Below are 27,973 nucleotides of genomic sequence, written 5' to 3' on the forward strand. Positions count from 1 at the left end.
ATAACTGTGGGGTAAATAGTTTGGGGAATGACCTCATCCTCACCGCGAGAGGGTTTTCCCAGGCCGGCGCGTCTGCGCGGCTGAAGCGCAGCGTGTAATTATCTAACCGCGCGGGCCGGGGTGCAGCGGGGCCCCTCCACAGGCCGGATCGCGGGGGCCGGAGCGTTTCCATGCATCTGCACTTTTCAGACGCTCTCACGTGTCGAACGTGTGTGCGTGTGTGAGAGAGTAAGTGAGAGAGTAAGAGTGTGTGTATGAGTGTGTGTATATGAGTGTGTGTGTGTGAGAAAGTGTAAGTGTGTGTGTGTGAGAGTGTGTGAGTTTAAGTGTGTGTGTGTGTGAGAAAGAGTGTGTAAGTGTATGTTTGTGTGTGTGTGTGTGAGAAAGTGTGTGTGAGTGTGTGTGTGTGTGAGTGTATGTTTGTGTGTGTGAGTGTATGTTTGTGTGTGTATGAGTGTGTGAGTGTGTGTGAGTTTAAGTGTGTATGAGTGTGAGAAAGAGTGTGTAAGTGTATGTTTGTGTGTGTGTGTGTGAGAAAGTGTGTGTGAGTGTGTGTGTGTGTGAGTGTATGTTTGTGTGTGAGTGTATGTTTGTGTGTGTATGAGTGTGTGAGTGTAAGTGTGTGTATGAGTGTGTGTGTGTATGAGTGTAAGTGTGTGTATGAGTGTATGTTTGTGTGTGTGTGAGTGTATGTTTGTGTGTGTGTGTGTATGTTTGTGTGTGTATGAGTGTGTGAGTGTAAGTGTGTGTATGAGTGTGTTTGTGTGTGTATGAGTGTGTGTGAGTTTAAGTGTGTGTATGTGTGTGTGTATGAGTGTGTGAGTGTGTGTGAGTGTAAGTGTGTGTATGTGTGTATGTTTGTGTGTGTATGAGTGTATGTTTGTGTGTGTGAGTGTAAGTGTGTTTATGAGTGTATGTTTGTGTGTGTGTATGAGTGTGTGAGTGTGTGTGAGTTTAAGTGTGTGTATGAGTGTATGTTTGTGTGTGTATGAGTGTGTGAGTTTAAGTGTGTGTGTGAGTGTATGTTTGTGTGTGTATGAGTGTGTGAGTTTAAGTGTGTGTGTGAGTGTATGTTTGTGTGTGTATGAGTGTGTGAGTTTAAGTGTGTGTGTGAGTGTATGTTTATGAGTGTGTGAGTGTAAGTGTGTGTATGAGTGTATGTTTGTGTGTGTATGAGTGTGAGTGTGTGTGTGTATTAGTGTGTGTGTGAGAGAGAGAGTGTGTAAGTGTGTGTGAGTAAGAGTGTGTGTGTATGAGTGTATGTTTGTGTGTGTGTGAGAAAGTGTGTGTGTGTGTGTGTGTGTGTGTGTTATTAAAAAACAGCTGTAGTGAATCGGAGCAGTTACGATATAAAACCCCCCGAGGGGGGAAATAAATAAATAAATGAATGAATGAATAAACAAATAAATAAATGAATGAATGAATAAACAAATAAATAAAGAAGTAAATAAATAAATGAATAAATAAATAAATAAATGAATAAATGAATAAATAAATAAGTAAGAATGAGAGCCTGATTAAAGAGTCCGTCTCCGCTCCTCAGTCTCCACGGTTTAGGAATCGTGATGACCACATCGAGACGAGGCCAGGGGCTTGAATGGCGCGGGTGAAACCCCCGGCCCACCCAGCACAGCTCGCCGAAACCCCCAGGGCCCCGCCCCAGCGTCCCCCTCCAGCGCCCGTGCGGTTGTTAGTGATGTCATTTCGGGTCGGGAGTAAATATTTGTGCTGCTTCTCCTTCCTGCCGCTCTATAATTTTACCCAGCAAACAGAAGGTGGAACAGGGACGCCGCGCTGCCACGCTGCCACGTTTACTCTCCATAAATAGCTTCCAGATTCAGCAGCCGCGGTACGCTCCGGGTTCCATACGTTCAGGGCAGCTTCTCGAGGTCCGGCTTCTCAAGATCTTGTCTTGGCAAGAAGGTCCTGAGTTCAATTTCCGGGTCCTTTCTGTGTGGAGTTTGCATGTTCTCCCCGTGTCCCCGTGGGTTTCCTCCCGGAGCTCCGATTTCCTCCCACAGTCCAAAGACGGGCAGTCAGGCTAACTGAAGATACTAAAATCACCCTAAGTGTGTGTGTGTGAAAGTGTGAGAGGGAGTGTGTAAGTGTGTGTGTGTGTGAAAGTGTGAGAGGGAGTGTGTAAGTGTGTGTGTGTGTGAGAGAGTGTGTGTGTGAGAGAGAGTGTAGGTGAGTGTGTGTGAGTGTGTGTCTGTCTGAGAGTGTTTAAGTGTGTGTATATGTGTGTGTATGTGTGTTGTGTTGTGTGTGAATGTTTAAGTTTGTGTGTAAGTGTGTGTGTGTGTGTGAGTATGTGTTGTGTGTGTGTTTAAGTTTGTGTGTAAGTGTGTGTGTGTGTGAGAGAGAGAGAGAGAGAGAGAGAGAGAGAGAGAGAGAGGGAGTGTGTGTGAATGTGTGTTTTGTTGTGAGTGTTTAAGTTTGTGTGTGTCTGTGTGAGAGAGTGTGTGTGAGAGAGAGTGAGAGAGAGTGTCTAAGTGTGTGTCTGTGTGAGAGTGTGTGTGAGAGAGAGTGAGAGAGAGTGTCTAAGTGTGTGTCTGTGTGAGAGAGTGTGTGTGAGAGAGTGAGAGTGTCTAAGTGTGTGTCTGTGTGAGAGAGTGTGTGTGAGAGAGAGTGTCTAAGTGTGTGTCTGTGTGAGAGTGTGTGTGTGAGAGAGTGAGAGAGAGTGTCTGTGTGAGAGAGTGTGTGTGAGAGAGTGTCTAAGTGTGTGTCTGTGTGAGAGAGTGTGTGTGAGAGAGAGTGAGAGTGTCTAAGTGTGTGTCTGTGTGAGAGTGTGTGTGTGAGAGAGAGTGAGAGAGTGTCTAAGTGTGTGTCTGTGTGAGAGAGAGTGTGTGTGTGTGTGTGTGTGTGTGTGAGTGTAGGTGTGTGTGTGTGTGTGTGTGAATGTTTAAGTTTGTGTGTAAGTGTGTGTGTGTGTGTGTGTGAGTGTAGGTGAGTGTGTGTGAGTGTGTGTCTGTGTGAGTGTTTGAGTGTGTGTGTGTGTGAATGTTTAAGTTTGTGTGTAAGTGTGTGTGTGTGTGTGTGTGTGTGAGTGTAGGTGAGTGTGTGTGAGTGTGTGTCTGTGTGAGTGTTTGAGTGTGTGTGTGTGTGAATGTTTAAGTTTGTGTGTAAGTGTGTGTGTGTGAGTATGTGTGTTTGTATGGATGTGTATAAGTGTGTGTGTGTGTTAGTGTGAGTGTGTGTAAGTAAGAGAATGTGTTAATGTAAGTGTGAGAGATTTTGTAAGTTTGAGTGTGTGTGTGTGTGTGTGTGTGTTGTTCCTGCTGCTTTAAGATCATCCTGCAACTCTGTCTCAGCTCCTCCATCATTATTCTCAGAGCAGGTTGCGAGATCTTGTGCTGCTCCTGTCCGGGGACGATTAGTGGTTCTGTGAAGGTTCCACTCGCGGGCGATGGGAGAGGGTGTACTGACGGTGTGTGTGTGTGTGTGTGTGTGTGTGTGTGTGTGTGTGTGTGTGTGTGTGTTATAGAGGGATACTGTGTACCTGAGTGGGATGGCTTCGTGTGTTGGCCTGAAGGAGCTCCGGGCAGGATGGTGTCCACTTCCTGTCCAGATTACATCTACGACTTCAACCACAAAGGTGAGTCTCTCACACACACACACACACACACACACACACTATTCAGCCGAAAGTGGACGCCTGTCTGTGGGGATTTGTGCCCCTCATTCAGTCAATAGACTCAACAGTGAGGTTAGAGCAGAAGTTCTAGCTCGCAATCCGAGTTAAATCCATCCCTAAAGTGTTAAGTCAGGTTGAGACCGTGTCTTTATTTATTTGTAGCTTTAATATCATCCAGTCTTCTAAGACGCCTGTCTACAAGAGTGTGGAGTGTGTCTGTGGGGATTTGTGCCCCTCATTCAGTCAGTAGACTTAGAGAGGTCAGGCACTGACGTTAGAAGAGAAGAGATTGTCTGGCTCGCAGTCCACGATGTTCGTAGGAACCTGAGGGTAGCCTGAGGAACCGTAAGCACCGAAGAGCTTCAGTATTTGGCTCTGGTTTGAGTCCAGAAGACCTCAGAAGTCACTTCGCCGTGATCGTGAGGAACCATCTTCAGGGACGTCAACGGAAACCTAGAGTCCTGCCCATCAGCTCCAGAGGGAACCTCTCGGTGAACATCTAGCTGGAAGACGTGATGGGGGACACCTAGTTAGCGACCTGACTGAGACACTGGAGATGAAATGGACCCATGTAGAACCCAGAGCTGGTGGTCAGATGACTCGGAAAACGGCTCAGGTGGGTCAACAACCAAGCTCATGAAGATATTAAAGGAAGATACCACGTGTTCCTCTGGTACCACTTCCAGAAGAAGCTCAGCTCGAACAGCCATGCTGGGTGCAGGACTGGTGTTCAGGTGACTTGATGGACTGGTGATGTTGGGATTGGTGTGATGGATGGAATGGAAGGTGATGAAGGTGATGAGATGTTCTGATCTACAGATGAAGCTCTACTGGTGCTGGTGTAGATCATTACTGGTGTAGGAAGTGCTCACAGTGTGTGTGTGTGTGTGTGTGTGTGTGTGTGTGTGTGTGTGTGTGTGTGTGTGTGTGTGTGTGTGTGTGTGTGTGAAATATTTACATTGGTGTAAAAATGAACAGAAAGTGAACGTGTGAGAATTTACTGCTTTATTACACCAGTGTCTGTCTGTCTGTCTGTCTGAATGTCTATTTTTGTGTCTGTCTCTATCTGTCTTGGTGTTTTTCTGCTGTATTTGCGTCTTTCTGTCTGCATCTGTCTTTCTGTCTGTCTGTGTCTGTCTTGATGTTTGGTTCTGCTACATTTGTGTCTTTCTGTCTGTCTGTCTTTCTGAATGTTTTTTGTATGTCTGTCTGAGTCTGTCTTAACGTCTATCTGTGTCTTTTTGTCTTTCTCTGTATGTCTATCTGTCTGTATGTGTCTGTCTGTCTTTATGTGTCTGTCTCTGTTGTTCTGTCTGTATCTGTCTTGGTGTTTTTTCTGCTGCATTTGTGTCTTTGTCCGTCTATCTGTCTGTCTGTCCTTTCTGTCTGTTGTTCTGTCTGTCTGTATTGCTTTCTGTGTATGTCTGTCTGTGTCTGTCTCTGACTGTCTGAATCTGTCTGCATCTGTCTTTCTGTCTGTCTGTGTTTGTCTGTCTTCTTTGTGTCTTTTTGTTTGTCTGTGTCTATCTAAATATATTTTTGTATTTGTCTGTCTGTGTCTGTCTGTATCTGTCTTAGTGTTTTTTTCTGCTGTATTTGTGTCTTTCTGCCTGCTCGTCTATCTGTCTGTTTCTGTCTGTCTGTCTGTGTCTGTCTGTATCTGTCTTAGTGTTTTTTTCTGCTGTATTTGTGTCTTTCTGCCTGCTCGTCTATCTGTCTGTTTCTGTCTGTCTGTCTGTGTCTGTCTGTATCTGTCTTAGTGTTTTTTTCTGCTGTATTTGCGTCTTTCTGCCTGCTCGTCTATCTGTCTGTTTCTGTCTGTCTGTCTGTGTCTGTCTGTATCTGTCTTAGTGTTTTTTTCTGCTGTATTTGTGTCTTTCTGCCTGCTCGTCTATCTGTCTGTTTCTGTCTGTCTGTCTGTGTCTGTCTGTATCTGTCTTAGTGTTTTTTTCTGCTGTATTTGCGTCTTTCTGCCTGCTCGTCTATCTGTCTGTTTCTGTCTGTCTGTCTGTGTCTGTCTGTATCTGTCTTAGTGTTTTTTTCTGCTGTATTTGTGTCTTTCTGCCTGCTCGTCTATCTGTCTGTTTCTGTCTGTCTGTCTGTGTCTGTCTGTATCTGTCTTAGTGTTTTTTTCTGCTGTATTTGTGTCTTTCTGCCTGCTCGTCTATCTGTCTGTTTCTGTCTGTCTGTCTGTGTCTGTCTGTATCTGTCTTAGTGTTTTTTTCTGCTGTATTTGTGTCTTTCTGCCTGCTCGTCTATCTGTCTGTTTCTGTCTGTCTGTCTGTGTCTGTCTGTATCTGTCTAAGTGTTTTTTTCTGCTGTATTTGTGTCTTTCTGCCTGCTCGTCTATCTGTCTGTTTCTGTCTGTCTGTCTGTCTGTGTCTGTCTGTCTGTATCTGTCTTAGTGTTTTTTTCTGCTGTATTTGCGTCTTTCTGCCTGCTCGTCTATCTGTCTGTTTCTGTCTGTCTGTCTGTCTGTGTCTGTCTGTATCTGTCTTAGTGTTTTTTTCTGCTGTATTTGTCTTTCTGCCTGCTCGTCTATCTGTCTGTTTCTGTCTGTCTGTCTGTGTCTGTCTGTATCTGTCTTAGTGTTTTTTTCTGCTGTATTTGTGTCTTTCTGCCTGCTCGTCTATCTGTCTGTTTCTGTCTGTCTGTCTGTGTCTGTCTGTATCTGTCTTAGTGTTTTTTTCTGCTGTATTTGTGTCTTTCTGCCTGCTCGTCTATCTGTCTGTTTCCGTCTGTCTGTATTTCTGTCTGTGTCTGTCTTTCTATCCATTTGTCTGCATCTGTCTGTGTGCTCTGATGGATCAGTGAGTGTTCTACATGCTCTGCATGAGGTCTGTAGGAGTACAGTAGGTCTCAGTACGTGTCTGTCTGTGTATCTGTCTGTATCTGTCTGTGTGTTTGTGTCTGTCTCTTTGTCTGTCTGTCTGTGCTCTGATGGATTAGTTCTATATGCGGTCTGTAGGAGGTCAGTAGGTCTCTGTACGTTCTGCCTGTGTCTGTTTGTCTGTATCTGTCTTTAGGTCTGTCTGCGTCTTTTTTGGTCTGTCTGTCTCTGTCTTTCTGAGTCTGTCTTAATGTCTATCTGTGTCTTTTTGTTTTTCTGTCTTTCTCTCTGTCTTTTCATGTGTATGTCTGTCTGTCTGTGTCTGTCCTTTCTGTCTGTTGTTTTGTCTGTCTTTGTTGCTTTCTGTGTCTGTCCTTTCTGTCTGTCTGTGTCTGTCTTTTTGTTTGTCTGTGTGTGTCTGAATGCATTTTTGTATCTGTCTGTGTCTGTCTGCGTCTGTCTTGGGTTTTTTTTTTTTGCTGTATTTGCGTCTTTCTGCCTGTTTGTCTATCTGTCTGTTTCTGTCTGTCTGTATTTCTGTCTTTGTGTCTGCCTGTCTGTCTGATCTGTTTCTGTGTGCTCTGCTGTATTTGTGTCTTTCTGCCTGCTCGTCTATCTGTCTGTTTCTGTCTGTCTGTCTGTGTCTGTCTGTATCTGTCTTAGTGTTTTTTTCTGCTGTATTTGCGTCTTTCTGCCTGCTCGTCTATCTGTCTGTTTCTGTCTGTCTGTCTGTGTCTGTCTGTATCTGTCTTAGTGTTTTTTTCTGCTGTATTTGTGTCTTTCTGCCTGCTCGTCTATCTGTCTGTTTCTGTCTGTCTGTCTGTGTCTGTCTGTATCTGTCTTAGTGTTTTTTTCTGCTGTATTTGTGTCTTTCTGCCTGCTCGTCTATCTGTCTGTTTCTGTCTGTCTGTCTGTGTCTGTCTGTATCTGTCTTAGTGTTTTTTTCTGCTGTATTTGTGTCTTTCTGCCTGCTCGTCTATCTGTCTGTTTCTGTCTGTCTGTCTGTGTCTGTCTGTATCTGTCTAAGTGTTTTTTTCTGCTGTATTTGTGTCTTTCTGCCTGCTCGTCTATCTGTCTGTTTCTGTCTGTCTGTCTGTCTGTCTGTATCTGTCTTAGTGTTTTTTTCTGCTGTATTTGCGTCTTTCTGCCTGCTCGTCTATCTGTCTGTTTCTGTCTGTCTGTCTGTCTGTGTCTGTCTGTATCTGTCTTAGTGTTTTTTTCTGCTGTATTTGTCTTTCTGCCTGCTCGTCTATCTGTCTGTTTCTGTCTGTCTGTCTGTGTCTGTCTGTATCTGTCTTAGTGTTTTTTTCTGCTGTATTTGCGTCTTTCTGCCTGCTCGTCTATCTGTCTGTTTCTGTCTGTCTGTCTGTCTGTGTCTGTCTGTATCTGTCTGTCTGTATTTATTTCTGTCTGTATCTGTCTTAGTGTTTTTTTCTGCTGTATTTGCGTCTTTCTGCCTGCTCGTCTATCTGTCTGTTTCTGTCTGTCTGTCTGTGTCTGTCTGTATCTGTCTTAGTGTTTTTTTCTGCTGTATTTGTGTCTTTCTGCCTGCTCGTCTATCTGTCTGTTTCTGTCTGTCTGTCTGTGTCTGTCTGTATCTGTCTTAGTGTTTTTTTCTGCTGTATTTGTGTCTTTCTGCCTGCTCGTCTATCTGTCTGTTTCCGTCTGTCTGTATTTCTGTCTGTGTCTGTCTTTCTATCCATTTGTCTGCATCTGTCTGTGTGCTCTGATGGATCAGTGAGTGTTCTACATGCTCTGCATGAGGTCTGTAGGAGTACAGTAGGTCTCAGTACGTGTCTGTCTGTGTATCTGTCTGTATCTGTCTGTGTGTTTGTGTCTGTCTCTTTGTCTGTCTGTCTGTGCTCTGATGGATTAGTTCTATATGCGGTCTGTAGGAGGTCAGTAGGTCTCTGTACGTTCTGCCTGTGTCTGTTTGTCTGTATCTGTCTTTAGGTCTGTCTGCGTCTTTTTTGGTCTGTCTGTCTCTGTCTTTCTGAGTCTGTCTTAATGTCTATCTGTGTCTTTTTGTTTTTCTGTCTTTCTCTCTGTCTTTTCATGTGTATGTCTGTCTGTCTGTGTCTGTCCTTTCTGTCTGTTGTTTTGTCTGTCTTTGTTGCTTTCTGTGTCTGTCCTTTCTGTCTGTCTGTGTCTGTCTTTTTGTTTGTCTGTGTGTGTCTGAATGCATTTTTGTATCTGTCTGTGTCTGTCTGCGTCTGTCTTGGGTTTTTTTTTTTTGCTGTATTTGCGTCTTTCTGCCTGTTTGTCTATCTGTCTGTTTCTGTCTGTCTGTATTTCTGTCTTTGTGTCTGCCTGTCTGTCTGATCTGTTTCTGTGTGCTCTGCTGTATTTGTGTCTTTCTGCCTGCTCGTCTATCTGTCTGTTTCTGTCTGTCTGTCTGTGTCTGTCTGTATCTGTCTTAGTGTTTTTTTCTGCTGTATTTGTGTCTTTCTGCCTGCTCGTCTATCTGTCTGTTTCTGTCTGTCTGTCTGTGTCTGTCTGTATCTGTCTTAGTGTTTTTTTCTGCTGTATTTGCGTCTTTCTGCCTGCTCGTCTATCTGTCTGTTTCTGTCTGTCTGTCTGTGTCTGTCTGTATCTGTCTTAGTGTTTTTTTCTGCTGTATTTGTGTCTTTCTGCCTGCTCGTCTATCTGTCTGTTTCTGTCTGTCTGTCTGTGTCTGTCTGTATCTGTCTTAGTGTTTTTTTCTGCTGTATTTGTGTCTTTCTGCCTGCTCGTCTATCTGTCTGTTTCTGTCTGTCTGTCTGTGTCTGTCTGTATCTGTCTTAGTGTTTTTTTCTGCTGTATTTGTGTCTTTCTGCCTGCTCGTCTATCTGTCTGTTTCTGTCTGTCTGTCTGTGTCTGTCTGTATCTGTCTAAGTGTTTTTTTCTGCTGTATTTGTGTCTTTCTGCCTGCTCGTCTATCTGTCTGTTTCTGTCTGTCTGTCTGTCTGTCTGTGTCTGTCTGTCTGTATCTGTCTTAGTGTTTTTTTCTGCTGTATTTGCGTCTTTCTGCCTGCTCGTCTATCTGTCTGTTTCTGTCTGTCTGTCTGTCTGTGTCTGTCTGTATCTGTCTTAGTGTTTTTTTCTGCTGTATTTGTCTTTCTGCCTGCTCGTCTATCTGTCTGTTTCTGTCTGTCTGTCTGTGTCTGTCTGTATCTGTCTTAGTGTTTTTTTCTGCTGTATTTGCGTCTTTCTGCCTGCTCGTCTATCTGTCTGTTTCTGTCTGTCTGTCTGTCTGTGTCTGTCTGTATCTGTCTGTCTGTATTTATTTCTGTCTGTATCTGTCTTAGTGTTTTTTTCTGCTGTATTTGCGTCTTTCTGCCTGCTCGTCTATCTGTCTGTTTCTGTCTGTCTGTCTGTGTCTGTCTGTATCTGTCTTAGTGTTTTTTTCTGCTGTATTTGTGTCTTTCTGCCTGCTCGTCTATCTGTCTGTTTCTGTCTGTCTGTCTGTGTCTGTCTGTATCTGTCTTAGTGTTTTTTTCTGCTGTATTTGTGTCTTTCTGCCTGCTCGTCTATCTGTCTGTTTCCGTCTGTCTGTATTTCTGTCTGTGTCTGTCTTTCTATCCATTTGTCTGCATCTGTCTGTGTGCTCTGATGGATCAGTGAGTGTTCTACATGCTCTGCATGAGGTCTGTAGGAGTACAGTAGGTCTCAGTACGTGTCTGTCTGTGTATCTGTCTGTATCTGTCTGTGTGTTTGTGTCTGTCTCTTTGTCTGTCTGTCTGTGCTCTGATGGATTAGTTCTATATGCGGTCTGTAGGAGGTCAGTAGGTCTCTGTACGTTCTGCCTGTGTCTGTTTGTCTGTATCTGTCTTTAGGTCTGTCTGCGTCTTTTTTGGTCTGTCTGTCTCTGTCTTTCTGAGTCTTAATGTCTATCTGTGTCTTTTTGTTTTTCTGTCTTTCTCTCTGTCTTTTCATGTGTATGTCTGTCTGTCTGTGTCTGTCCTTTCTGTCTGTTGTTTTGTCTGTCTTTGTTGCTTTCTGTGTCTGTCCTTTCTGTCTGTCTGTGTCTGTCTTTTTGTTTGTCTGTGTGTGTCTGAATGCATTTTTGTATCTGTCTGTGTCTGTCTGCGTCTGTCTTGGGTTTTTTTTTTTTGCTGTATTTGCGTCTTTCTGCCTGTTTGTCTATCTGTCTGTTTCTGTCTGTCTGTATTTCTGTCTTTGTGTCTGCCTGTCTGTCTGATCTGTTTCTGTGTGCTCTGATGGATTAGTGTCTGTTCTATATGAGGTCTGTAGGTCTCAGTATGTTCTGTCTGTGTGTCTGCATCTGTTTTCATGCCTGTCTGTGTCTTTTTGTCTTTCTGTGTCTGTCTTAATGTTTGTTTCTTTTTCTGGTCTGTCTGAGTCTGTCTGTCTGTGTCTTTCTCTCTGTCTTTGTCTGTCTGTGTGTATCTGTCTGTCTGTCTTTCTGTCTGTGTCTTTGTCTGTCAGGGTCAGGGGCTGACAGGGGGCTGACCTGGGACAGACTGGGGGGCGGGTCGGGGGTCTGAACGCGGGCTGACCGGAGCCCAGTGGACACAGTTGGCGAGTGTTAGCGTGAGCAGCAGAAGAAGCTCTGAGGCTCTCCGAAAACCGAAGGTCGCTGGGTCAGAGCCCCACCATTACCACCAAGTTGGCACATTTGGGCCCCTTAGCAAGGCCCTTATGTTTTATTAAATTTTATTTTAATAAGCCGTGTTATCCTGGTCAGGGAAGCGGTGGGTCCAGTTCTGAGCTGCAAACGAAAGAGCAGAGCTTCAGGTGAAAGGTGTGCAGGCAGGATGGAGGACGATGCATCAGGAGGTGTTTGGACTGAAACACATGGTTGAAGGTTCATCTTCAGATCTGTGTGGATGTGCTTTAATTAGAATTAGCACCAGGAACACCACAAAAGTGGGAACCGTCTGTAGAGCCTGCAGGATTCTGACCTGAACTGATGGGATTTCTGCTGTTTTTAGGTGACCAACTACAGGGTCAAATGTATCTGGACACTTGAACATTTCTCAAACCGTCTAGTCTCCAACTCCAAAAGGATTTGACACTAATTTACCAAGTACCTGTGGAAATGTGTGCCCGTTCTCTTGGCTCACAAGGCTTGGCTCACAATCTGCATTCCAATTCATCCCAAAGATGTTCAGAAGGGTTAAGGTCAGGCCACAAGCCTCAGACTTTCTAAAACAGAAAAGCAATGAGCAATGTGTGTCCACATACTTTTGGTCATGTGCTGTGTATTTATTGTGTGTGTGTGTGTGTGTGTGTGTGTGTGTGTGTGTGTTTAGGTTACGCCTACAGGAAGTGTGACACTAACGGGAGTTGGGAACTCGCCTCCAGTAATAAAACCTGGGCCAATTACAGCGAGTGCGCCAAGTTCCTCACCCCCTACAACCAGAACCAGGAGAGGGTGGGTAACTCTCACACTTACCCCAATACCCCCTCACCTCAGAGCTAGTACAGGTCTAGTACAGGTCTAGTTCCTCACCCCCTACAACCAGAACCAGGAGAGGGTGGGTACCACTCACACTTACCCCAATACCCCCTCACCTCAGAGCTAGTACAGGTCTAGTACAGGTCTAGTACAGGTCTAGTTCCTCACCCCCTACAATCAGAACCAGGAGAGGGTGGGTAACACTCACACTTACCCCAATACCCCCTCACCTCAGAGCTAGTACAGGTCTAGTACAGGTCTAGTTCCTCACCCCCTACAACCAGAACCAGGAGAGGGTGGGTAACACTCACACCCACCCCAATACCCCCTCACCTCAGAGCTAGTACAGGTCTAGTAAAGATCTATTCTAGACCTAGTACAGACTTGGTCCAGACCTATTACAATCCTAGTCTAGACCTAGTTCAGACCTAATACAGACTTAGTACAGATCTAGTCTAGATCTAATACAGTTACTCCAGACCTAGTTAAGACCTAGTACAGTCTTACTCCAGACATAGTCCAGACCTCTTACAGACCCAGTATAAACCCAGTACTGTCCTAGTCCAGATCTAGTCTAGACTTACACCAAACCTAATACAGACCTAGTACAGACATAGTCTAGATCTAGTTCAGACCTGTTACAGACCTAGTCCTAGACTTAGAATGAAGTGAAGATCAAAGCCGATGGTTGAGATGTTTACTGTTGTTTCTTTTTGATCTTTAGGAAGTGTTTGATCGTCTGTACCTCATCTACACCGTGGGTTACTCCGTATCTCTCGGCTCCCTCATGGTGGCCGTGGCCATTCTGGGATATTTCAGGTTGGTGCTCCTCATCTGTTCTTCTTAATCTAGAGCTTTTCCTGTCCCAGATCCTGGACTCCAGGACACTAGGTCACCAAAAGAATGTGGACACCCCTTAGGTATATTAAGACATGGTTGGACAGTCAATTCCAGTGGAGCGTACAGTCCAGATCCTGATCTTGACCTCAACCCTACTGAACACCTTTGAGTCTGATTGTACCTCTATCAGAGGGTTTAGGTCCAAGCCCCACCACAAGTTCTAGATCCTGACCTTGACCCTGCAGAACACATTTGAGACTGGTTCTACCTCCATCAGGAGGTTCTAGGTCCAAGCCCCACCACATTTAAATGCCGGGCTCTAAGTCCTAACCTCGACCCTACAGAACACCTTTGAGTATGATGGCACCTTCATCAGTAGGTTTTAGGTCCAGTCCCCACCATATTTAATTGGTTGTAGGTCCTTACCTTGACCCTACAGAACACATTTGAGTCCGATTTGACCTCCATCAAAGGGTTCTAGGTTCAAGCCCCACCACATTCACAGTTCTAAGCCCTGACCTTGACCCTACAGAAAACCTTTGAGTCCGATTGTCCCTTTATCAAAGTGTTTTAGGTTCAAGCCCCACCTTATTTAATTGATGGGTTCTAGATCCTGACCTTAACCCTACTGGACACCTTTGAGGCCGGTTGTACCTTCTTCAGAAGGTTCTAGGTCAAAACCCCACCCCATTTAATTGATGAGTTCTAGGTCCTGACCTTGAGTCTGGTTCTTCCTCCATCAGGAGGTTCTAGGTCCAAGCGCCACATTATTTAAATGCCGAGCTCTAAGTCCTGACCTCGACCCTACAAAACACCTTTGAGACCAGTTATACCTCCATCAGAAGGTTCTAGGTCCAAATCCCACCACATTTAATTGATAAGTTCTTGGTTCTGACCTCAACCCTACAAAACACCTTTGGAATCAATCAGAACCTTGACCGAGAGTCAAGCCTTTGTGTCCAGCTCAACTGCTTGGCCTCAATGGGATGTCCAACAACCTTATGGCCATGTGTCCACATACTTTTGACCATGTAGTGTATCTGAAGACTTGATCAGGAGCCTGTTCGGTTAAAGAGCATTTGTGAGGTTGGGTGCTGATGTTGGAGAAGAAGGCCTGGCTTACAGTTGACGTTCTAATTCATCCCAAAGGTGTTCACCAAGAGCAGTAGGGTTGCGACTTGCTGAAGCATCAGGATGGATGTCCACATATTTCTGGACGTAAAGACTTTCTCTGGATGATAAAGTCTTGTATTACCCACGGTTCTTTGCTTCCTGAACCCGATCATCTTGTGACAGGGTGTATTTTTTACCGCCGCAGGTTATTAGTTTAACCTTCTCTTATAACGCCTCATTAGAGACGGTCAGAGCGAGCTGGCATTTATACCCTCGCCTAATGAGCTTTCAGAAACGTCCACTTTCTTTTGCTCTTAGTGTTTTTTTACTGTAGACTGCAGCAGGAGACAAAGGTGACCTAAAGGATCTCAAAATCCAGCTGAGAACAAGACGTGACCAAGATCGTTACAAATCAAGACAAGTCCAACACAGAGACCACCTAGGACAAAGACTTGTGTCAACCAATACCAGATCATGACCAATCTTCATGCCAGCTAAGATCTGATCTTGGTCTCATTTTGCATGAACATTGGTCTTGTCTTGACTGGCATTAGTCTTTGTCTTGTTTGATAGGAGACTTGATCTTGTCTTCATTTGTAGGGGTCTTGATCTTATCAACCAAGACAAGACCATGACTCTTACCTACTGGGACCAATCTTCATGACAACTGAGACCAGGATAAGATCAAAACTGATACCACCTGAGAGATCTGCCAATCTTCTTGTCAGCTGAGATCAAGATAAGATCATTACAAATCAAGACAAGACCAACACACAAACCACCTAAGACAAAGACTTATTGCAACAAAGACTCATATCAAACAAGACCAAGATAGGACCAAGACCTGTATCAACCAAAACAAGACCAAGACTCATGTCAGCCAAGACCAAGACAAGACCAATACTCATATCAGGCAAGACAGGTCCAAGCTTCACGAGAACTCAGACCAAGATAAAACCAAAACCCCATGAGACCAAGACAGAACCAATCTTCATGCCAAATGAGACCAAGATAAGATCTCACCAGAGGCCAGGATAAGGCCAACAGTCAGACAGGTGGACAGAAGGATGGCTGGAACGACCACCTGAAACCAAGATAAGACCAAGACCTGTATCAACCAAGACAAGACAAAGACTCATGTCAGCCAAGACCAAGACAAGACCAATACTCATATCTAGCAAGACAGGTCCAAGTTTTATGAGAACTCAGACCAAGATAAAACCAAAACCCAAACCACATGAGACCAAGCCAGGACCAAAGCTTGTATCAACCAAGCCAGGACCAAAGCTTGTATCAACCAAGCCAGGACCAGTCTTCACGCCAAATGAGACCAAGATAAGGCCAACAGACAGACAGATGGACAGACCATCTGAAACTAAGATAAGATGAAGACCTGTATCAACCAAGACAAGACGAAGACTCATGTCAGCCAAGACCAAGACCAATACTCATATCTAGCAGGACATGTCCAAGCTTCATGAGAACTCAGACCAAGATAAAACCAAAACCCAAAACTCCATGAGACCAAGACAAGATCAAGGCTCCTATCCAAGACTAATTATGTTACCCACCCCTCTCCTCTATCTACCCCACCCCCTGTCCCCCATCTGCCCCCTCCAGGCGTCTCCACTGCACCAGGAACTTCATCCACATGCACCTGTTCGTCTCCTTCATGTTACGAGCGATCAGCATCTTCGTCAAGGACGTGGTTTTGTACTCCGAATCCCACCTGGACGAGTCTCAGCGAATCACCGTCGAGGATCTGAAGTCCATCACGGAGATCCCGCCCACCGAGAAAAGCAAGTTTGTACGTGCAGTCCACACACACACACACACACACACACACACACACACACACACACCACTATACATCCTAACAGTCGCCTTAAACGCTACACAAACTATCTATCAGTACCCTTGTAACCACCTCGAACATCATAGCAACAAGGTAGCAACCATTATAGACACCATAATTCAGCTAGCAACACCATAGCAACCTTTGAAATATTAGAGCAACCAGGTACCAACAAACTGGTAACCACCTGGAATACCATGGTAACCACTTAAAACCCTTTGACAACACCAGAAATTCTAACAATCACCTTAAATACTACATAAACTGCTTATCAGTACCCTGAAAACCAACTGGAACACCACAGCAACAAAGTAGCAACCATTATAGACACCATAATTCAGCTAGCAACACCATAGCAACTACCTGGAATGTTATAGTAACCAGGTACCAACAAACTCGTAACCACCTGGAATATCATGTTAGCCACATAGTAACCCTTTAGCAACACCAGGGCCTCCCAACATACACCTTAAGTAATACCCTGGTAAACCAGGTGAAACACCACTGCAACAAGGTAACAACTATTATCTATACCATAATTTGACTAGCAACACCCTAACAGCCCCAAGAAAATATTAGAGTAACCAGGTACCAACAAACTGTTAACCACCTAGAATACCACAGCAACCACTTAGTAACCATCTAGCAAAACCAGATATACCATGACAACCACTGCACATCCTAACAGTCGCCTTAAATACTACACAAACTATCTATCAATACCCTGGCAACCACCTGAAACACCATAGCAACAATGGCTACACCAGACATCCTAACAATCATCTTTAATACTACACAAACTGCCCATCAATAATCTGGCAACCACCACTGCAACAAGGTAGCAACCATTTTAGATACCATGAATCAGCTAGCAACAACCTAACAACCCCTGGGATATTATAGTAACTAGGTTCCAACAAACTGTTAACCACCTGGAATACCATGGCAACCATTTGGTAACCATCTAGCAATGCTATATATATTATAACAACCACTGCACATCCTAACAGTCGTCTTAAATACTACATAAACTATCAGTACTTTTAAACACATTGAACACCATAGCAACAAGGTAACAACCATTGTAGACACCATAATTCAGCTAGCAACACTATAGCAACCCCTAAAAATATTATAGTAACCTGATACCAACAAACTAGTAACCACCTGGAATACCATGGCAACCACCTAAAACCCGGTCTTAACCATCACCTTACATACTACACAAACGTCCTGTCAATACCCTGGCAACCATCTGGAACATCATAGCAACAAGGTTGCTAGACACTATCATTCAGCTAGTGACACCATAACAACCCCCAGGAATATTATAGTACCCAGGTATCCCATTAGTAACACCCTAGCCACACAGTAACTGCATTTCTTCCAGTAAATGAACTTGTCTCGTTAGTACCATTAATGAATGAACCCACGATTGTTTTGGTACAGGTGGGCTGTAAGATTGCCGTCACGCTCTTCCTGTATTTCTTGGCGACTAATTACTACTGGATCCTGGTGGAGGGACTTTATCTGCACAGCCTCATCTTCATGACCTTCTTTTCTGACAGGAAGTACCTCTGGGGCTTCACTCTGATTGGCTGGGGTAAGTGCTGGTGCAGACGATGAAAGTGTTCCGCTGAAGAGGCCGTGCGGTCGATACTAAAATAATGAGCTCATTTACAGTGTACTGGTCAGACTGGGTGTGTTTACTGGTCAGAAACTATACAGGCGAAAGTATGTGGACAGCGAAAAATTCACTCAAACCTCATTTTACTGGTTTTTGTTTTGTTTTTAGTGTCAATTTTCTTTTTCTTTTTGTAATTTCTTCATTTTTTTTAGATTTATTTGAGAAAGTTTTATATTTTTTTATTTTTTTATTTTATATTTTTTATCTTTTTTAATTTAAGAAAGTTTAAAATCTTTTTATTTCTTTCTTAATTTAAAAAAGTTTTATATCTTTTTATTTTTATTTTATATTTTTATTTTCTTTTTAATTTAAATATGATTTAAATTGTTTTTTTAGATTGTTTTTAATTTGAGAGTTTTATTTCTTTTTATTCATTTTTTATTTTATATTTTTCATCTTTTCTTAATTTAGGAAAGTTTTATATCTTTTAATGTATTTTTTAATTGAATTTTTTTATTTATTTTTTTTATTTGAGAAAGTTTTATATCTCTTAATTATTTTTTATTTTATATTTGTATTATTTTTATTAATTTGAGTTTTATTTATTTTTTAATTGAATATTTTTATTTTTTTATTTTATTATTATTGTTTTATATATTTTTATTATTTTGTTTTATTTAAATAAGTGTTATATCTATTTATTTTTTTATTTGATATTTTTATCTTTTTTAATTTGAGAAAGTTTTCTTGTTTAAGCTGTTTTGGATAAAAGCGCTGGTGGATTTTCTGTGTCAGTAATGGCTCAGTGGTTTATGTACTGAACTACTGATCAGAAGGTTGCTGGTTCAAGCCCCACAGCCACAGTTGGGCCCCTGACTTGAGGCCCTGAACCCTCAGCTGCTGATTTGATTTATTTATAGCTGTAAGCGGGTTTGAATAAAAGCGTCCACTTAACGCCTCTGATGTAAATATAGATAATAGGGCCAGGGAGGGCGAGCGGGTTGAATCGGGATGTTTACGGTGAATGTGTACTGAATCACATGTATAGAAGATGAAAGGAAATGATGTGGGACTGTTAATGAGGATCATTACTGCACCACACGTGCTGCTGCTGCTGCTGCTGAAGCTCTTTGTTTGAGTGGACGTCCTAATTCACACCTCACAAGCAATAATTACAGGGTCAAAGAGTGTGTGTGTGTGTCTGTGTGCAGTGTGTGTGAGTGTGTGTGTGTGTGTGTGTGTGTGTACAGTGTGTGTGAGTGTGTGTGTGTGTACAGTGTGTGTGTGTGTGTGTGTGTGTACAGTGTGTGTAGATGGTGTGTGTAGGGCCAGTGATAGCTCAGTGGTTAAGGTACTGGACTAGTAAACAGAAGGTTGCCGGTTCAAGCCCCGCCACCACCAAGTTGCCACTGTTGGGTCCCTGAGCAAGGCCCTTAACCCTCAATTGCTCATCGTGTTCCGCTCACTGTGTAAGTCGCTTTGGATAAAAGCGTCTGCTAAATGCTGAAAATGTAAATGTGTGTGTGTGTGTGTGTGTGTGTGTGTGTACAGTGTGTGTGTGTCGATGGTGTGTGTACAGAAAGTGCGCGTGTGTGCAGTGTGTGTGTGTACAGAGTGTGTGTAAAGTGTGTTTGTAGACAGTGTGACGGCGTGTGTGTAAATGGTGTGTGTGTGTTTACAGTGTGTGACAGAGTGTGTGTGTGTGTTTACAGTATATGTACAGTGTGTGAGTGTGTGTGTGTGTGTGTACAGTATGTGACACAGTGTGTGTGTTGACAAAGTGTGACAGTGTGTGTGTAGATGGTGTGTGTAAAGTGTGTTTGTAGACAGTGTGACGGCGTGTGTGTAAATGGTGTGTGTGTGTTTACAGTGTGTGACAGAGTGTGTGTGTGTGTTTACAGTATATGTACAGTGTGTGAGTGTGTGTGTGTGTGTGTACAGTATGTGACACAGTGTGTGTGTTGACAAAGTGTGACAGTGTGTGTGTAGATGGTGTGTGTACAGAGTGTGTGTGTTTACAGTATATGTACAGTGTGTGTGTGTGTGTGTGTACAGTATGTGACACAGTGTGTGTGTAGATGGTGTGTGTACAGAAAGTGTGTGTTTACAGAGTGTGTATGTAGACAGTGTGTGTGTGTGTGTGTGTGTGTGTGTGTGTGTGTGTGACGATGAGGGATCATTATGGGATGGAAGCAGGTCCTCACTGCTCCTGCATTGTACACACTGTGCGAGTGTGTGTGTGTGCACAGCGCTTACAATGTGGATGCAGTGGAACCACCTGACCTCACTTGACCTCACCTGACCTCACCTGACCACACCCAGCGCCCTGATCTCTTTAAACCCAATGGGCACAAATTCCCACAGACACACTCTGTAATGTTGTGTAAAGCTGTCGGAGTCTGTGGTGGGGAGGGTTAACTGTGCTGCATCAGCACGTGGAACAGTTGTAGCTATTATTAGTTATTTAGGGAGCGATAAACGGGAACAGGATGATTTTCTGAGAACTGATTTCATGTGTGTGTGTGGGTGTGTGTGTGTGTCAGGTGTACCAGCCATGTTTGTGACTGTCTGGGCGAGTGTTCGAGCCACCCTCGCTGATACTGAGTGAGTGTTACACACACACACACACACACACACACACACATATATATACAGTGTATCACAAAAGTGAGTACACCCCTCACATTTCTGCAGATATTTAAGTATATCTTTTCATGGGACAACACTGACAAAATGACACTTTGACACAATGAAAAGTAGTCTGTGTGCAGCTTATATAACAGTGTAAATTTATTCTTCCCTCAAAATAACTCAATATACAGCCATTAATGTCTAAACCACCGGCAACAAAAGTGAGTACACCCCTTAGTGAAAGTTCCTGAAGTGTCAATATTTTGTGTGGCCACCATTATTTCCCAGAACTGCCTTAACTCTCCTGGGCATGGAGTTTACCAGAGCTTCACAGGTTTGCCACTGGAATGCTTTTCCACTCCTCCATGACGACATCACGGAGCTGGCGGATATTCGAGACTTTGCGCTCCTCCACCTTCCGCTTGAGGATGCCCCAAAGATGTTCTATTGGGTTTAGGTCTGGAGACATGCTTGGCCAGTCCATCACCTTTACCCTCAGTCTCTTCAATAAAGCAGTGGTCGTCTTAGAGGTGTGTTTGGGGTCATTATCATGCTGGAACACTGCCCTGCGAACCAGTTTCCGGAGGGAGGGGATCATGCTCTGCTTCAGTATTTCACAGTACATATTGGAGTTCATGTTTCCCTCAATGAAATGTAACTCCCCAACACCTGCTGCACTCATGCAACCCCAGACCATGGCATTCCCACCACCATGCTTGACTGTAGGCATGACACACTTATCTTTGTACTCCTCACCTGATTGCCGCCACACATGCTTGAGACCATCTGAACCAAACAAATTAATCTTGGTCTCATCAGACCATAGGACATGGTTCCAGTAATCCATGTCCTTTGTTGACATGTCTTCAGCAAACTGTTTGCGGGCTTTCTTGTGTAGAGACTTCAGAAGAGGCTTCCTTCTGGGGTGACAGCCATGCAGACCAATTTGATGTAGTGTGCGGCGTATGGTCTGAGCACTGACAGGCTGACCCCCCACCTTTTCAATCTCTGCAGCAATGCTGACAGCACTCCTGCGCCTATCTTTCAAAGACAGCAGTTGGATGTGACGCTGAGCACGTGCACTCAGCTTCTTTGGACGACCAACGCGAGGTCTGTTCTGAGTGGATCCTGCTCTTTTAAAACGCTGGATGATCTTGGCCACTGTGCTGCAGCTCAGTTTCAGGGTGTTGGCAATCTTCTTGTAGCCTTGGCCATCTTCATGTAGCGCAACAATTCGTCTTTTAAGATCCTCAGAGAGTTCTTTGCCATGAGGTGCCATGTTGGAACTTTCAGTGACCAGTATGAGAGAGTGTGAGAGCTGTACTACTAAATTGAACACACCTGCTCCCTATGCACACCTGAGACCTAGTAACACTAACAAATCACAGGACATTTTGGAGGGAAAATGACAAGCAGTGCTCAATTTGGACATTTAGGGGTGTAATCTCTTAGGGGTGTACTCACTTTTGTTGCCGGTGGTTTAGACATTAATGGCTGTATATTGAGTTATTTTGAGGGAAGAATAAATTTACACTGTTATATAAGCTGCACACAGACTACTTTTCATTGTGTCAAAGTGTCATTTTGTCAGTGTTGTCCCATGAAAAGATATACTTAAATATCTGCAGAAATGTGAGGGGTGTACTCACTTTTGTGATACACTGTATATATATATATATATATATATATATATATATATATATATATATATATATATATATATATATATATATATATATATATATATATATATATATACACACACACTTACATACACATACATACAAACATTTATACACACACATACATACATATATTCAACAATATACACACACAATATACTGTATATATATACACATACTTACACACACACAATATATACACATACATACATATATACAATACACAAACATATACACACACAAACACACACCTACATACACACATTTATACACAAACACATACACACACACACACACACACACGTATATATATATATATACATACACAAACACACAATACATATACATACACACACATAAATATATATACACTTCAGAATCTTTCATTTGACAGTATGATATTAAAGATACTATAAATGTGTGTGTGTGTGTGTGTGTGTGTGTGTGTGTGTGTGTGTGTGTAGGTGTTGGGATCTCAGTGCTGGTAATCTGAAGTGGATCGTACAGATTCCCATCCTCACAGCTATCGTGGTGAGTTCATACACCTCAAACACGGCTTATATATAAATAATAATGCATTAATAATTAATAAATAATAATAATAAATTATAATTAATTAATAATAAGAATAATAATTAATCATTAGATCATGAACTATGTATAATTTTTAATAAATATAAATAATTTAATTATGAGCTTTATGTTTGTATAAACTATATTAAATAAAAATAATTGTTGGAGGATTATTATTATTATTATTATTATTATTATTATAAATAATGAGATTTTTTGTATAAACTCTATATTAAATATAAATAATTGTTGGAGGATGAGTGTAATTATTATTATTATTATTATTATTATTAATGAGATTATCTCTATATTAAATATAAATCATTGTTGGAGGATGAGTGTAATTATTATTATTATTATTATTATTATTATTATTATTATTATTAATAATAATGAGATTATCTGTATAAACTCTATATTAAATATGAATAACTGTAATTGCAGGTGAACTTTCTGCTGTTTTTGAATATAATTCGTGTTTTGGCCACTAAGCTGAGGGAGAGTAATGCCGGCAGGTGTGATAGCCGACAGCAGTACAGGTGAGTCCCTCACATCAGTTTAATTTTATTTCTTATTTTTTTTGTACGGTGATGTTTATAAAGTTTATTAATCAGCTTTTATATCAATGTGAAAGAAATATTTCAACTGATATTATTTTATTGTGGTTATTTTATATAAATTATTTTGTAATGATTTTATATGAATTATTTTTTATTAATTATTTTATATTAATTCTTTTTGATTAATTATTTTATATTAATTATTAATATTATATATTTTATATTAATAAATGTATTTTAAATATTTTATATTAATAATTTTTGATTAATTATTTTATATTACTTATTTTTGATTGATTATTTTATATAAATTATTTTTGATTAATTATTTTATATTAATTATTTTATATTAATTATTATATATTAATTATTTTATATTAATTATTTTATATTAAATATTTATTAATAATTATTTTATATTAATTATTTTATATCAAAGATTTTATAATGATTATTTTGTTGTTGTGAATGTGCTGGTGTTGTTATCTCAGTTTTATTATTATTTATGAATGATTAATACTATTAGTGGATGAGATGTTAATCTGATGTTGTTGTTGTGAATGTGCTGGTGTTGTTACCTCGGTGTGTTAAAGACGCGTCTCTCTCTCTGTATCTACAGGAAGTTGTTGAAGTCCACGCTGGTGTTGATGCCGCTGTTCGGTGTTCATTACATCGTGTTCATGGCGATGCCGTACACAGACGTGTCTGGGGTTCCCTGGCAGATCCAGATGCACTACGAGATGCTCTTCAACTCCTTCCAGGTAACGGATTAGAGCTTATCTCCTAGCGGAGCCAGCGGCTGGTTATAAACTATACATGATACATAAAGTCCCAGAGGTTCTGGATCAGATTCAGGTCTGGGGAACGTGAGAGCCAATCAATGGCATCAACACTCAAACTGGTCATGCTGGATCACCCTGACGTCCCCAGACTCTTTCACGTCTGTCACATGTGCTCAGAGAAGAGAACGTGGCACCAGTGGTGGACCTGCCAGTTCTGGTGTTCTCTGAATGCCAATCGAGCTACACGGTGCTGGGCTGTAGAGGACGTCAGGCCTTCATGCCACCCTCGTGGAGTCACCACAGTAGCTGTCGGAGGTCACTCTGTAGGGCTGTGCCAGTGCTCCTCCTGTCCTGCTGCTGGGTTGATGCCCTTCTACAGCCCTGTCCTGCTCTCCTCATGTCCTGGTATCTCCTGCACGCCCTTGAGACTGTGATGGGCGACAGCGCGTATGGATGTGCCATCCTGGAGGAGCTGGACTACCTGAGCAACCTGAAAGGGCTGCGGGTACCACCTCATGCTTCCAGTAGTGACAAGGACACCAGATTAAGTTTTCCCTTCATTTTTTGAGCATAATTAAGAAGAGAAGCCTAGTGGATAAGGTTCTGAATTAGTAATCAAGGGTCACTAGTTTAAGCCCCACATACAGTATGCCAGGTTGGCATCGCTGGGCCCCTAAGCAAGGCCCTTAACCCTCACTTGCTTAGATTGTGGACAGGATAGAAGCGCCCGCTAAGTGCTGTGAATGTAAACATTATTTGAATGTGTGGGCGTGGCACATGAGATAGACGCCCCATCTAATAATAGGATCAGACCCTCAAGGCCCCGCGCCCGCGACACCTTAAACGGACCGGCGGCGTCTCGCTGACCCTCGTGCTGACCTCACTTCCTTTCATGGTTGCGCTGAATCAGATCATGTGACTCATCACCCTTTGATCCCGGAGGAACCCTTTGATGTTTGATGGTAACCCTCTTTCATCTCCCCGCAGGGTTTCTTCGTGGCCATCATCTACTGCTTCTGCAACGGAGAGGTAAGATCAGCACCGTCACCATGACGACCAGTTTAATATATATATATAAATACTGTATAAACACACCTTACTGCCAAAAGTATTCGGACGCCTGACCACTTCTGAGAAGCTTATCACTAGACTGTGGGAATTTGTCCCTGTTAATGTTGAGTGGGGCTGAGGTCAGGGCTCTGTGCAGGACACTGGAGCTTCTTTAAGCTTTAATCTTTAAAGGACCTTCCCTAAACTGTTACTGCAAAGTCTGGTTGATTTAAAATACCTCTTATATTTCCATTTACATTTGCTGCATGTAGTGGACGCTTTCATCCAAAGTGACTTACAGTTATTACTGAATATAATTGGAGCAATTGAGGGTTAAGGGCCTCGCTCAGGGGCCCAACGGTGGCAACCTGCTACTACTGACCCGTTAGTGACTGTTATGGCTGAAACACATGAATTAAATCATTAGAAGGGGCGTCCCAATACTTTTGTCCATACAGCGGTACCTTGAAACTGGTCGGTTCTCGGGTTTTAAAGACGTTGAGTTTCAGGGTATTTTATCCCCATAAGGATGTTTGGAGAACCTGTTAATGCGTCCATGGTCCCGTGGAGCTGCAGATATTTTAGTCTCATGTAAAATAATGAGGTTGTTTTTGACACTTTAACACTGAAAATAACACAAATATAATATAAACACACTGAAATACAATTACTAACAGTTACACATCAATAACAATACAATAAAAGCTGCACTTTAGTTTTACTTCTTTATTGTTTCCTGATGCTTCTTAATGGTGGAGATACTTGATGTTGGAATACCGTATTCCCTTCAGCACCGGCGCATTCACACGAGAACTAAACGTGACAGTGAGTGAGGAATGTGATTAGTGGAGGAACTTATGAGCAGTAATAATGAAGAGAAGTTTAGTGCTCCTGTCTCCTTCTTTTACTACATTAAACCACGTTAAGCTTTATTTTCAACCAGAAGCGTTTTAGACTCTACAGGGAGGGTGAAAGAAAACAAACAAATAAATGAACAAACAGAACAAACAAACATAAATGAATAAACAAATAAATAAACAAACAGAACAAACAAACATAAATGAATAAACAAACATAAACAAACAGAACAAACAAACATAAATGAATAAACAAACAAATAAATAAATAAACAGAACAAACAAATAAATAAGTGAATGAACAAACAGAACAAACAAACATAAATTAATTAACAAACATAAACAAACAGAACAAACAAACATAAATGAATAAACAAACAAATAAATAAATAAACAGAACAAACAAATAAATAAGTGAATGAACAAACAGAACAAACAAACATAAATTAATTAACAAACATAAACAAACAGAACAAACAAACATAAATGAATAAACAAATAAATAAATAAATAAACAGAACAAAAAAATAAATAAATGAATAAACAAACAGAACAAACAAACATAAATGAATAAACAAATAAATGAATAAATAAACAGAACAAACAAATAAATAAGTGAATGAACAAACAGAACAAACAAACATAAATGAATAAACAAATAAGCAAACAGAACAAACAAACATAAATTAATTAACAAACATAAACAAACAGAACAAACAAACATAAATGAATAAACAAATAAATAAATGAATAAACAAACATAAACAAACAGAACAAACAAACATAAATGAATAAACAAATGAATAAATAAATAAACAGAACAAACAAATAAATAAATGAATAAACAAATAAATGAATAAGCAAACATAAATAAACAAATAAGTAAACAAACAAATAAGTAAACAAACAAATAAATAAATGAATAAACAAACATTTAAATAAACAAACAGAACAAACAAATAAATAAATGAATAAACAAACAAATAAATAAACAGAACAAACATAAATAAACAGAACAAACAAATAAATAAATGAATAAACAAACAAATAAATAAACAGAACAAACATAAATAAACAGAACAAACAAATAAATAAATGAATAAATGAATAAACAAACAAATGTTTATTTAGACTCTGGGAGAAGCTGATTCTGATTCTCAGCGTTTCTCAGAAGCTGGAGCTGTAACACAAGTTTAAAAGTGAAACAGGGAGGAGAATCCAGATAAACACAGATACATGTGGAGCTGTAACCCTGGATCTGCACCTTATTCCACACTGATGCAGATTCAGATCAGATTCACACACTGATCAGGTTTTACCGCTCAAGACGTACAAATTTCTCTATAAAGTGCGTCGGGTTTCAAAGATTTCGTTGAGTTACAAGGTACCGCTGTATATCTACACTATATCGCCAAAAGTATTCACTCCCCCATTTAAATGATTGAATTCAGGTGTTCCGATCACCTCCATGGCCACAGGTGTATAAAACAGCTGACAATCAGAAGTGGAAATGTTTTTAGATTGTTAGCTGCTAATTAGCTCATCATTTTGGAACAACAGAGGTCAGTACGGCTAGCGTCGTTTAGCCTGGTCGCACAAAAAGGGCAGCATGCTAACACGCGACTCCCCTCCCACCGGAACATCCCGGGCTACGTGAAAAACGGCTCGCTGTCGGATCAGTCCGTGCTAATCGTCGAATTCAGACTGCTGACTGACTGGGCAGCGAGGAATGCCAGACGCTACACTGCTATAGCCGGCTAGCTAGCTAGTGCTCTCGCCTTCTTAGCAACTTAGCTAGTTCCCATTTGAAAGCATGTAGCTCTTGCGCCATTCAGGCTAATCAGCTAACAATCAGAAGTGGAAATGTTTTTAGATTGTTAGCTGCTAATTAGCTCGCCTTTTGGAACAACGGCGCCGGCCTTTTAGAGGTCAGTACGGCTAGCGTCGTTTAGCCTGCTCGCACAAAATGGTAGCATGCTAGCGAACGCTTCCAGAGGAACACTTTATGTGTTCTTTATGTATTACTGTAAAACAGACAGCAGGAGGCGCTGTTGAGTTGACAGCATTAACACTCAAACGTCATCAGTGGCTAACTAGCGATAATGATTGTTAACCTTACGAAACAATAAAGCTAACATAGCTAGGCTACGAACGTTAGATATGTTTAACGAAGCCTCGTACTTCCAGGTCCAGACGGAGATCAAGAAGTCGTGGAGCCGGCGGACGCTAGCGCTGGACTTCAAGCGAAAGGCTCGTAGCGGCAGCAACACCTACAGCTACGGCCCCATGGTCTCGCACAGCAGCGTCACCAACGTCACCTCGCGGCAGCGCGACGCTAGCACGCGCCTCCCCTCCGCCAACGCCAGCGTCAACGGGCACCGGAACATCCCGGGCTACGTGAAGAACGGCTCGCTGTCGGATCAGTCGGCGCCGTCGTCGGCTCACGAGCTCCACGTCCAGGACGACGAGCTTAGCAAGAGCGCGGCGGAGGACAAACCCGCGCCATTGGTCGAGGAGGAGCGCGAGACGGTCATGTGA

The 27,973-nt window shown here is 42.0% G+C and overlaps 1 protein-coding gene across 1 annotated transcript in view; it reads left to right on the forward strand.

Moving 5' to 3' along the window:
* pth1r (parathyroid hormone 1 receptor) overlaps positions 1 to 27,973 on the forward strand; it is a 70,559-nt gene extending 42,586 nt beyond the window's left edge. Inside the window, exons 4-14 of the mRNA XM_062993668.1 lie at positions 3,485 to 3,595; positions 11,720 to 11,841; positions 12,590 to 12,684; positions 15,439 to 15,625; positions 17,123 to 17,276; positions 19,844 to 19,904; positions 22,078 to 22,144; positions 22,631 to 22,725; positions 23,366 to 23,507; positions 24,516 to 24,557; positions 27,623 to 27,973. Of these exons, the coding sequence (XP_062849738.1) occupies positions 3,485 to 3,595; positions 11,720 to 11,841; positions 12,590 to 12,684; positions 15,439 to 15,625; positions 17,123 to 17,276; positions 19,844 to 19,904; positions 22,078 to 22,144; positions 22,631 to 22,725; positions 23,366 to 23,507; positions 24,516 to 24,557; positions 27,623 to 27,973 (1,427 nt within the window). The remainder of the gene's footprint in view (positions 1 to 3,484; positions 3,596 to 11,719; positions 11,842 to 12,589; positions 12,685 to 15,438; positions 15,626 to 17,122; positions 17,277 to 19,843; positions 19,905 to 22,077; positions 22,145 to 22,630; positions 22,726 to 23,365; positions 23,508 to 24,515; positions 24,558 to 27,622) is intronic.

Source organism: Trichomycterus rosablanca, chromosome 4, assembly GCF_030014385.1.
Source record: "Trichomycterus rosablanca isolate fTriRos1 chromosome 4, fTriRos1.hap1, whole genome shotgun sequence".
NCBI classification, from domain to species: Eukaryota; Metazoa; Chordata; class Actinopteri; order Siluriformes; family Trichomycteridae; genus Trichomycterus; species Trichomycterus rosablanca.